Here is a 12,922-nt window from a genome sequence, read left to right on the forward strand (position 1 = left end):
AACAAACAAACAAACAAACAAAAACAACCAAAAAACCCCTTACATACAATGCTTATCCCACTTTGATTATCCTGATCTACTTTTTCATTTTTTCAAAGCACTTATCATTTAATATACTATAAAATTCACTTGTATTTATTGCTTGTTTTCCTTATCAGAGTATAAGCTACAAGAGGGCAGCAATCTTTGTTTTGTTCTTTAATGTACTCTAAGCACCCAGAAGAAGATATGTGATCAGTATTTATAGAATGAATACAAAAATAAGTTTCAGCTGATAAAACAAATATGAACAACCAGGTCATGCAGTAAATAGTCAATTATGACTGAGAAACATTAAGAATAACAAAAATATACATAATGTGTTCTTATTACTCAGAGGTTACCATACCAGATAAAATAAGAAGTTCAATGATTTCTGCATCTCCAAGGTAAGCTGCAGCGTGCAATGGGGTTCGCTTTTCATTGTCCTGTGATAATAAGGAAAGGTAGGAAATACGTTTTAAAATAAGGTTAATTTTAATAATAGTTTAAATAACCACAGCAATCCCCCCCCAAGCCATTATTAACTATCAGCTTATTACTTTTATAACTCTAGCCCAGTCTGCAAGTCCCAATTTAAAAAAAAAAAAAAAGGATGTGACCAGCCTGGGCAACACAGCAAGACCTTGTCTCTACAAAATTTTTTTAACAATTAGCCAGGCATGCAAGTGAATGAGGCTGCAGTGAGCCATGACCGCACCACTGCACTCCAGCCTGGGTAACAGAGCAGGACCCTGTCTCTACTAAAAATAAAAAAAAACAAACAACAAACAAAAACACAGGGAATTTTCTTGCTAAGGCAAAAGCCTAAAAAAAAATTTTTGACCTTAAAATAGTGGTATAAAGTGCAGCAAAGAATAAAAATAAAAACCTAAAATGACAATGAAATAGCTTCTTAGACTTTCTTTGAATAAAGATGCTTGTGCTGCTGATATATATAGGAAAATTTTACTTCATACTAATCTTTTCATCAGTGTATTTCCGCAGTTTTACAGTTTAGAACTGTTAACCTAATTGAATAAAATAAACCTTAACAAACTAAAAGATTTGCTTATCAAAATGTTTCCACAAGAGTACCCTCAGGGGCAAAAAAAGAAAATATTTCTGGGGATTTGACATTATACTTTAAAGCAATTTTAAGTTTTTTCTTAACATTCCTGCCAGTTTTACTTTCATTTCCAAAATATATTCATGTCTGTTTCAATATAAAAAATACATACTCATCCAAATCTTCCTCTAGGAAAAGCAGCTACCTCTAATGCATGTTTCATGGACCTCCTACCAGAAAACAACAGTGCTCTCCAGTTCAAGATGCAAGGCTTTAGAGTAATGTCACATTCAGGGATTTTTAATTCATAGATACCCTATCTAAAGTTACAACAGAGTATTACTGACTTGGCTGCATCTTTAAAAAACTATTCAGAAATACTTATATTGAAACTTACATCCTTAATTTTTGATAAAGGCTTTTGTGACAGATTGTTAGTTGTTTTCTACTACGTTCTTCCTTTTGTCCACAGGAATAAAATTTTAGCTGGTCACTTAGCCACCCAGTGAGAGAATACATTCCAAGCCTCCCTTGAAGTTGTTGTTTAGTGTGGACCAATGGTATGTGAGTGGAAATTAATAACAGGCACAACTTCCAGGTCATCTTCAACTTAAAAGACAACTACTCTAGGCCGGGCGTGGTGGCTCAAGCCTGTAGTCCCAGCACTTTGGGAGGCCAAGGCGGGTGGATCATGAGGTCAGGAGATCGAGACCATCCTGGCTAACATGGTGAAACCCCGTCTCTACTTAAAAAAAAAAAAAAAAAGAAAATTAGCCTGGCGTGGTGGCGGGCGCCTGTAGTCCCAACTTCTCGGGAGGCTGAGGCAGGAGAATGGCGTGAACCTGGAAGGCAGAGCTTGCAGTGAGCTGAGATCGCACCACTGCACTCCAGCCTGGGCGACGGAGCGAGACTCTGTCTCAAGAGATAAAAAAGGACAACTACTCTAGAACAGGGCTAATTGCTTCCTGCTTCCCACAGGCTAGAAGGCACATGTGAAACTGAGCCCCTTTGACCATGCAAATGTAGGCCAATATACTAGCATTCTGTCAAGTAACAAGATCTGGAATAAATAATCCTACAGAAAGGAGTTGCCTTACCAGCTTGGACCACTGACTTTCAGGCTATTAAGAGAAATAAACTTATTTAAAGTAGGTACTGTATTTGGGGGGCCTCTTACCATATTAGAATACTACTACAGTTTTCAAGATTTAAACAAATGAAAAATTATACTTCACTTTGTAATAACTTTCTTGTTTAGGAATCCCTTAATTACTTTAAGAAAAAATAGTCGGGCCATTGAGAATTAAAGTAAAAACCTGCTTGCTAGGCAAAAGAGGGATTAAATATCTACAGGCAATCCAAAAAAGGCTTAGCTGTAGTATATGACATTATTATAAAGAGGTATCTTAACATTTGGGAGGCTGTGGTGGGAGGATCACTTGAGGCCAGGAGTTCTACACCAGCCTAGGCAACACAGTGAGACCTCATATCTATAAAAAATAAATAAGTAAATAAATTAGCTGGGTTGGTGGCATGCACCTGTAGTCCTAGCTACTCAGCAGGCTGAGGTAGGAGGATGGCTTGAGTCCAGGAGCTTGAGGCTGCTGTGAGCTATGACCATGCCACTGCACTCCAGCCTGGGCAACAGAGCAAGATCTTCTCTGGTGGGGGGCGGGGGGGAATGTGTGTAACATATAATTACCACTGGTCTCATTAAACATTTCTTCTTATAATTTTAATATTGCTTTTGTCCTTGTAACAGGTGTTCCAGCAAAGGGAGGTTGATATAGTGCCAATGTTAAATTGTTCAATAAGCTAAGAGTTCTTTCTCTCACCACAATTACCACAAGACCTTGTTTTTTATTCCAATATATACCACCCCAGGAAACAGAATGCTCTGCACAGAAATTATTCAACAAACAATTGTTGAAAGAGCTAAGGCAGAACCACTATAGTAACAGAATACATGCAAAGATGAGTCCTAATTTCGTCATTTTTTAAAGAAAGGACACTTTGCCTAGGCTTTTCAATGTTACTCATTAACACAGCAATCTTCCTAGAGTGTTTAAATATGATCAGATTTAGTGAAATTGAGAAACATCTATTGCACCAGATACACCACACACATAGCACAACAACACAGAAAGTGAGTCATCCGTGTGTGAGAGATGTCTGGAATTCCATGATTCAATGCCTCTCAAATCCCATTAATGTGTTTTATGACTCATATGAACAGAGTTTTTCCTCTCTGCAAATCAATTTGAAGAAAAGGGAGAAATAAAACTGGCTAATTTTGAAAGAAAGAATTTATATATCATATTTTACTACAGTTAAACATTGAAAATTAGGTAATAAAATATTTCAGATTTCTTTCAGCAAAATGTATTAAAATTAAAAAGTGACGATCCCCTTAGACACAGTAATTCCATTTTAAGACTTTTTTTTTTAAAAGGCCTACATGTGTCCAGATAAATGATTAAGTATATTTATTGAATCACCGTAGGAGGCAAAATGCTAGAAACAACTTAACTGTCTGCTAAATGGTTACCTAAAATTATAAAACACAAACAAACTTTTAATCTTTATTTAACTGACTCACATGATTAACCAATATCCTTGGCTTCCTGAGTAAAATTAATAGGTGACTATGGCACATTAAATATTCTGACTGGCAGTTTACCACTAACAAACCCATACAGTTCTGCCCCCATGATGGGGTATGTTTATCAAGGGTAAGCTGTGTTTGTTACCACAACTGAAGAATCAATAAAAGCAAACTACTGAAAAAAGGCAAGTGCTATTGAATTGGGTATGGCTGAGATAATTGGAAACACTAAGGCAAACAGTAAACAGTAAAAACAGGGGTTTTGCCCTAAGATTATTTCTTAAGGGTCTAATTTTTCACATCAGCTACAGAAAGTCTAAATGGAAGTTACAGATAATGCACTCTGAGTATGGTCTGAGCAAGGAAGAGAACACTGAACACCTACCTGTCAGTGGACTCCACATCCAATGAAAAAGCCTTGGCCTAACTTTTTAAAAAAAAAAAGGCTGGAAATACACAGTCACACTGAAATGCTCAGAGATCACATTTTAGAATTCCCAACTACCATATATCAGATGAGAGGTCTTCTAGTTGTACATCCACACAATGAAATACTGTGCTTCCAGTGTAAAATAAGAAGCAGACCTCAGTGTTCCTTATCAATGGAACAATCTCTAAAGCACAGCATTAAACGAAAAATGCAGGTTCAGAACCACTGTAGTTAAAAGGTTCTACATACACTTAGGCTTGAATATGTATGAAATATCTCTGGAAGAATACTCAAAAAATGAACACAGTAATCTTACCCCTGGGGAAATAAGTTTGTTGACTAGGGTCTGAGTGTGTAAGAGAGTTATTTTTCATTATTTGTAGTCTTCTACAGGTACATGTTTTACAAAGAAAAACGAAACAGAAAAAATTAAAAATAACTTATTCAATCAACTGAGAAGCATCGTAATAAAAATTCTAAAAATAATTTCCCATAAGCAGGCATTTTGTAAGTACTAGGTGCCCATTAAAATTTTTTTTTCTTAAGTCAGTTTAGTTTAGAAGCCATTACATCTCAATGTATTATTCCAAAATAATCCCAAATAGAATTATTAAATACACACCAGACTGAAGTTTTTGAACTCATTCAATCATATACTTTATATACTTTTTTAAAGTTTTACTTTAAGTTCTGGGATGCATGTGCAGAACGTGCAGGTTTGTTACACAGGTATACATGTGCCATGGTGGTTTGCTGCACCTATCAACCCATCATCTAGGTTTTAAGCCCTGCACGCATTAAGTATTTGTCCTAAAGCTCTCCCTTCCCTTGCTCCCCCACCCTGTGACAGGCTCTGGTGTGTGATGTTCCCCTCCCGGTGTCCATGTGTTCTCATTGTTCATCTCCCACTTATGAGTGAGAACGTGCAGTGTTCAGTTGTCTGTTCCTGTGTTAGTTTGCTGAGAATGATGGATTCCAACTTCAGCCATGTCCCTGCAAAGGACATGAACTCATTCTTTTTTATGGCTGCATAGTATTCCATGGTGTATACATGCCACATTTTCTTTATCCAGTCTGTCATTGTTTCCAAGTCTTTGCTATTGTGAATAGTGCTACAATAAACATACGTGTGCATGTGTCCTTATAGTAGACTGTCAATCATATACCTTTAAGGAAATACATTTTTCTTACAGCTCTTACATAAGTGCTATGAAAGGTATTTTATACATATGATTAGGACTACAAAAAGTGATTGCTTACTCTCCCCAAATAAAAACAAAAAACAGTTTTAGCTCTTACAGCAATTATCTTGAGAGACAGAAGGTGAAATACATTAAAAGTTCTGGCCTAAATAAGACCAATGATTGTTAATTACTCTGGGGTTGGGTCATAGGCATGAGCTGAGACAGTGCATTACTGAAGTGCTACACAAGTAGTCGAAACATGAGAGAATTTCTCTGTGGTGACGGAATGGTTCTGTATCTTGAATGTGCTAGTGGTTACACATGTGCTAAAATGCCGATTCATGCACAAAGCCATCACCACAATTACCACACACCACACACAACCCCTCTCCCCCAAATGAGTGCTTGCAACAACTGCTGAAATCAAATTAAGGTCTGTAGTCTAGTTAGTTGTATTGTGAAAATATCAATTTCCTGGTTTTGACAATGCACTAAAAGTTACCACCACTGAAGGAATCTCACGATGGAAACATTGCGCTGTGCTGTACCATCTGCAATTTCTGGTGTGTCTATAATTTCTTCAAAATAAGTGTTTAAAAAGTATTCAGAAGCACCCTGAATTATTCTTTAGTTTATATATTATGTTACAATGAACCTTAGAAGCAAGCTAAAAAAAAAAAAAAAACACACTAGGAAAGCTTAGATAACAGGAATAAAGGAGGCTGTGAGAAAAAGAATCTATGGTGGGATGCCAAGCTCAGGACAGGCAAAGGGTTAGATCCATGAGGTGACTTAAATTAAATCTGGAACTAAGACTGCATTTGTACATTTTCAGCGGAAGTTTTACCTTAATGCAGATTTCAAGATCAAGCTCTAAGAGGAAACATATAAAGTAGAATAATAAGGAAGTGAAAAGAAAAAAATGACAAAGTTAAAGACAAATATTTGTTCAAGGCAAAATACTTAAAAGTGACTCAGAATTCATCCACTTCAGTTGGATTCAATCACAACCTTTAGAGCAATGATACAGGTCTGTAATTCTGCCCTTGTCCAGGTCTTGAAAATGTTCATGTACACTAGCAATAACTCCTTAGGGAGACTAGTAGTAACAGCAAACAAAACAATTAACACTTACCTAGTGCTTACTTTCTGCTAGGACTGCTTTAAGCACTTACCAAATAGGGTTAAGTATGCAACTGTATCTCCTTATTTTACAGATAAGGAAATCAAAACAGAAAAGTTTAAGAAACTCATTCAAGATCATAGGAAGTGGCAGAATCAGACTCAAGCACAGATAGCTGGACTCTGAGGTGCATGCTGTTAATGTATTATGCTGCCTCTATTTATAATATTCCTCTACCAGCTTGATCACAGTCCACTTAAAACTAATCATTCTCCCTCAAAGCATTCTGTAGTCTGACTTCACTTTTTTCTCGTCAACAGCACAGTTTTCTTTGTATTCTTCTGTCCTTTCTCTATTTTTCCCATTTACACCTAATAGTCGCTCTCTTTCTTGCCCCTATCATGATGCTTTTTGCTTCCATTCCTATTGCTATCAGACTAAAACTTCCCTGATAAATATTTACATATCATCAATGCTCAGGTTATGGTCCCCAGAACTCAGGTGGACCTGGCTAGGACTCATCAGATCCACTCTTTTCTTGCGCCTTTATAAAATAAGTTTTGATTATCCTGCTGTCCTCGAGATCTGCACTCAGGGAAGCCTCATGGTGAACCTCAGTCTTAAGGATATAGATAGCTCTGTAAGATATTGGTGAATACCTACAGTTACTTCAAGCAAGATAATTCTGGCTTACTCTGGTACAGAAGTCATGCTTAGTACTCTTACAGCTATTTGGGAGAATATTCACATTGTGTTTTTAGTTAATGTCATTTTCAAATTTACTATCGCCCTTCCAGGATCTTATTCTCAGACCACATCGGAGATCCAACAGGCTTACCTGCCAGCAGATAAGACTTGGAAGCAATTTCACTTTCACTATCTCACTTGCAACTCTGCTCAATCACCTTTACTGGCTGTTGTCACCATCACCAATCACCTCCATTCTGCCTCCTTAACCTCATATTCAAAAACTACTAACCAATAGCTGGAACCATAACAGACACAGAATACATGGCACATTTTCATCTGTACACATTCCCTCTGGCCAGAATGTCTTTCCACTACCCGAATTCCCTCTACTCTTCAAGGCCCAGTTCAGTTTCTATTTCTTTCACAAAGTCTTCAGGACCATGTCAGTCCACTGAGATTTATCCATCCTATACTCCTATTACAACATTATTATCTGTACCATATAAGGTGGCATTCTTGTTAATACTCAGTTTTGGGTTTATGTCATGGCTTCAAAATTTGGTAAAAAGTATCTAGAGAAAACAAACTGTCTATGTCCACATAATACCTGGCTTAAAGTTATGTACCTTATAGGCACTAGAAAGGATTTAACAAATTATGTTAAGTGGACAACACTTGCCATGATTCAATGATATGCTAATGTGTTATAGGTTGTAGAAGACTTCCATATTGATTTTGGGTATGAGAATGAAGCACATTTTAGAACTACCTCGGACAGACAACTGTAAAATAACTGTTAAAACCAGTTCCAAGATGTATGCTATGGTCCTTTTCCTCCAGGGCATACTTTGAAAACCTCTGTGGAACCTTAAAGTTTCAGATTATATGAAAAATCACTAGCATTTATCAGAGCAATGTAACTTTAAGGAAAAATTATAAATAGTACACATTTCTATTATCATCCTCAATAATTACTATTATTGAATACATATATATATTAGAAAGCATTACTAGGTACAGAAATCTAACTTAAACCAGTTTAGGCAAAATTGATTTACAGGAAGGACACTGAAGCATCTACTGGAATTGAGCACTGAACAACCAAAATTGAGGAAAGGCAGGCATGTGGCTAAGTCATAAGAACAAATGAAATAAAACACTTGAAATACTCAGGACTCTGTCTTTTGTCTCTGTTTCTTCTTTGCACATGAGCAGATTTTTCTGCCTTCACAGAACACTTTTTTTCATGGTAGGGAATAAGCCATCACAACACCTGACATTTACTCTTAGAACTTCAGCAGCCCAAGGAGAAGTCTCTTAATTCAATCTCCCAGAAGAATATCTGACTGGCTTAATTTGGTGCTCACCAAATTTGCTCATAAATTTAATGCTTCTATATTAACTGAAAGTAGGGGATGATTAACATGGCAGTTCCTGTAGTAACTATGTATAATGCGGACAGCGTCTTAGAAAAGGAGAGTAAACCTGAAGATTTTTATTATGTGCAACCATTGCATAAAGCACTTAAAACATCTTATTTACTTTGTAAAATTATTGTACAGTTTATAGCATGCAACAAAATGATGAACATTGGATCAGTCTGCTTTGCATTGCTACAAAGGAATATCTGAGGGTGGGTGAATCTACAAAGAAAAGAGGTTTATTTGGCTTATGGTTCTACAGGCTGTGTAAGAAGCATGGCACCAGGCCAGGCACAGCGGCTTGTGCCTGTAATCCCAGCACTGTGGGAAACCCAGGCAGGCGGATCACCTGAGGACAGGAGTTGGAGACCAGCCTGGCCAACATGGTGAAACAACATCTCTACTAAAAATACAAAAATCAGCCAGGCATGGTGGTGGGCACCTGTAATCCCAGCTACTCAGGAGGCTGAGGCAGCAGAATCACTTGAACCCGGGAGGTAGAGGTTGCAGTGAGCCAAGATCCCGCCACTGCACTCCAGCCTGGGTGACAGATCGAAACTCTGTCTCCAAAAAAAAAAAAAAAAAAAAAAAAAGGGGATGGCACCAGCATCTGCTTCTGGTGAGGGCCTCAGGAAGCTTACAATGGTGGCAAAAGGCGAAAGGAAAGCAGGGGTGTCACAAGGTGAAAAGAGGTATCGAGAGAGAAGAGCGGTGCCAAGCTCTTTAAACAACCAGCTGTTGCATGAAGTAGGAGAGCTAGAACTCACATTTACTGCTGGGAAGGCACCAACCCATTTATAAAGGATCTGCCCCCATGATCCAAACACTTCCCATTAGACTCCACCTCCAAGATTGAAGATCACATTTCAACAAGAGATTTGGAGGGGACAAACATCCAAACGATATCATTTATTTTCAAGAGCACTTGAAACATTAAGATAAACCATATTCTGAGCCAAAACCAAACCTTAACACATTAAAATAAATCAAAATCATACAAAGTATGTTCCTTGGCCATAACAAAATTAAATTGGAAATAAATAACAGAAAGATAACCTGACAATTTGAAAAGTGCCAAGTATTTGGGATTCAAAGAATATTTCAGTAGTAAAGTAGAATAAATGTAGAAAACGAATTCGAAATAACTCATGTAAAGAGGAAGGCTCCAAGAACATTAGAAAAATATTTTGAATGGAATGAAAATGAATACAACACATTAAAATTTTGGGGATAAAGTTAAAGCAATAGAGAGCAATTTATGTATTAAATGTTTGTATCAGAAAAGGTCTCACTAATTTAAGCTTTCACTTAAACTAGAAAAAAAGGGCAAAATAACCCGCAAAAAAAAAAGCAGGATGAAAATGATAAAGATGAAAGCAAAACAAAAACAGAATATTAGTGAACTCAAAAGCTGATTCTTTGAAAAGATAAATATAATTAGTAATCTTCTAGTCAGAATGATCAAAGGAAAACATAATCTGTATCAAAACTAAGAGGGGATTATCAATAAAATCCCCAAAACATAAAAAGATATTGAAGCCAACATTATTATCCTGATACCAAAACCAGACAAAGATATTACGAAAACACAAACAAAAACCAAAACAGAGATGAATATCCCCCATCAACACAGATGTAAATATCTTCAACTAAATATCAGCAAACTGCATTCAGCAATATATGAAAAGGGTACTACATCACGACCAACTGGGGTTTATTCTGGGATCACAAGTCTTATTCAACTAGAACCAAATGGAGTAAATTCAACACATTAGCAGACTAATAAAAAGAAAGGTCATATAATCATCACATTTACCAAAACCCAATATCTACTCATGATCCTTATTTATTTATTTATTTTTTTGAGACAGAGTCTCCCTCTGTTGCCCAGGCTAGAGTGCAGTGGCGCGATCTCGGCTCACTGCAACCTCCACCTTCCAGGTCCAAGCGACTCTCCTGTCTCAGCATCCTGAGTAGCTGGGATTACAGGCGCACACCACCACACACGGCTAGCTTATAATTTTTAAAACTCTCAGCAAACTTAGAGGGGAATTTTCTTAACCCAATAAAGCGTATTTACAAAAATCTACAGATGACAGGTAATTTAATGGTGAGAGTAAATGCTTTTTTTCTGAGATAGGAATGAGGCCAAAATGTCTACTCTCACCGCTCCTACTCAAGTACTTGTCAGTAAAATAAGGAAAAGCAAAAAAACTTATCAATTGAGAAAAAAGAAAGAAAAGTATATTTAGTCATAGATGGCATATTATTTATAAAGAAAATCCCAAGGAATCTTAAAAAAAAAAAAAAATCCTAGACTAAGTTTAGAAAAGTTGTTGAATGCAAGGTCAATATACAAAACCAACTATATTTCTTACTAGCAATTAATAAGTGAAAGTTATACTAAAAAAAGGTATCATTTACAATAGTATCAAAAGATAAAAAGAGAAGGAAAATAAATGCTTAAGTATAAATCTAATAAAGATTTGTAAGATTTGGGCCAGATGCAGTGGCTCACTCCTATAAACCCAGTACTATGGGAGGCTAAGGTGGGCAGATCACCTGAGGTTAAGAATTCAAGACCAGCCTGGCCAACATGGCGAAACCCTGCCTCTACTAAAAATACAAAAATTAGCTGCATGTGGTGGTGTGCGCCTGTAATCCCAGCTACTTGAGAGGCTGAGGCAGGAGAATTGCTTGAACCCAGGAGATGGAGGTTGCAATGAGCCAAGACTGCACTCCTGCCTGGGTAACAGAGTAAGACTCCATGTCAAAAAAGAAAAAAAAATTGCAAGATTTGTATGCTGAAAACTACAAAACACCCCCCAAAAAATCAAACACCTAAGTAAATGATGAGAGATGCCATGTACATGAATTGGAAGACTCACTATTGCTAAAATGCCCATTTTCCTCAATTTGATCTATAGATTCAATGCAATCACAATAAAAATCCTCACGGGATTTCTTGTAGACATTAAAAAGCTAAAATTTATGTCTCGAAATAAACCCACACAAATATGATTGATTTTTGACAAAGGCAAGTCAATGTATAATATTTTCAACAAACGGTCCTGGATAACCACATGACAAAAAACTAACCTCCATCTATACCTAACACCTAAAGCAAATGTTAACTTAAAAGGAATCATAGACCTATTTCCCAAATCTAAAATTATTACACTTAGGAGAAAACCGTGGGTTGCATAAAGAGCTCTTAGATCCAATACCAAAAGCAAAATCCATGAAGTTAATGAATTAAACTTCATCAAAATGAGACTTTACTTGTACTGAGAAAGACACAGTTAAGAGGATAAAAAGACAAAGCATGCATTGGGAGAAAATGCTTGCAAATCACAGATCTGACAGAGAACTTGAATTCAGAATATATAAAGAACTCTTAAAACTCAAAAATAAGAAAACCACCCAACAAAATATGGGCATTTAAATTATGCTGGGACAATGTGGTACCTATTTGGAAAAGAACGAAAACAAAAACCAAACCCAAACCACTACCTCTCATTATATGTAAAATTTAACTGCAAATATATTATAAAACTAAATGTAAACAGCAAAATGTTAAAAGCACTCATATATAAATATGGAATATTATCTTTACAACTCAAGTTAGGAAAAGACTTCTGAAACAAGACATCAAAAGCATTAACTATTTTTTAAAAACTGAAAAACAAGGCATAAAAAATTAAGACCTCATGTTTAATGACACGATAAAGAATTTTGAAAAGACAAACTGGAATGGGAGAAGATATCTGTAACACATGGAGGTCAAAAAGGGCTCATATCCAGAATATAAAAAGACTTGCTGCAAATTATATATCCAGAATATAAAAAGACTTGCTGCAAAGAGACAACTCAAAAATAGGCAGGAGATTTATTTATGTATGTATTTATTTATTTTTCAGACAAAGTCTTACTCTGTCACCTAGGCTGGAGTGCAGTGGCATAATCTCAGCTCACTGTAACCTCCACCTCCAGGGTTCAAGCGATTCTCCTGCCTCAGCCTCCCGACTAGCTGGGACTACAGATGCCCACCACCATGTCTGGCTAATTTTTGTATTTTTAGTAGAGATAGTGTTTCACCATGTTGACCAGGCTGGTCTTGAACTCCTGACCTCAAATGACCCACACACCTTGGCCTCCCAAAGTGTTGGGATTACAGGCGTGAGCCACCGTGCCCGGCCCAGGAGATTTAACAGGTACTTCATAAAAGAGACTGGCTATATGCATGTCTAATTAACATATAAAATGTGCCTGAAACTGTCATAAAAAAGCAAGCTAAAATAACAACATACAACTATGTAGGAGGAAAAATCAGTTTTTCCCTTCAACTCACACATCACTCTATACAAAACCAGTACTTGATG

General features: G+C 36.7%; 1 protein-coding gene across 10 annotated transcripts in view; it reads right to left on the reverse strand.

Moving 5' to 3' along the window:
- Positions 1–12,922, reverse strand: part of ANKRD28 (ankyrin repeat domain 28) — a 196,861-nt gene that overhangs the window by 102,145 nt on the left and 81,794 nt on the right. For all 10 annotated transcript variants that reach the window (XR_003118099.1, XM_025375724.1, XM_025375725.1 and 7 more), the window contains one exon: positions 389–467. Coding sequence is in view for 7 of the 10 variants with exons in the window: in XM_025375724.1 (XP_025231509.1) it covers positions 389–467 (79 nt within the window). In the remaining 3 variants the exon portion in view is untranslated. The remainder of the gene's footprint in view (positions 1–388; positions 468–12,922) is intronic.

This window comes from Theropithecus gelada, chromosome 2 (assembly GCF_003255815.1).
Source record: "Theropithecus gelada isolate Dixy chromosome 2, Tgel_1.0, whole genome shotgun sequence".
NCBI lineage: Eukaryota > Metazoa > Chordata > Mammalia > Primates > Cercopithecidae > Theropithecus > Theropithecus gelada.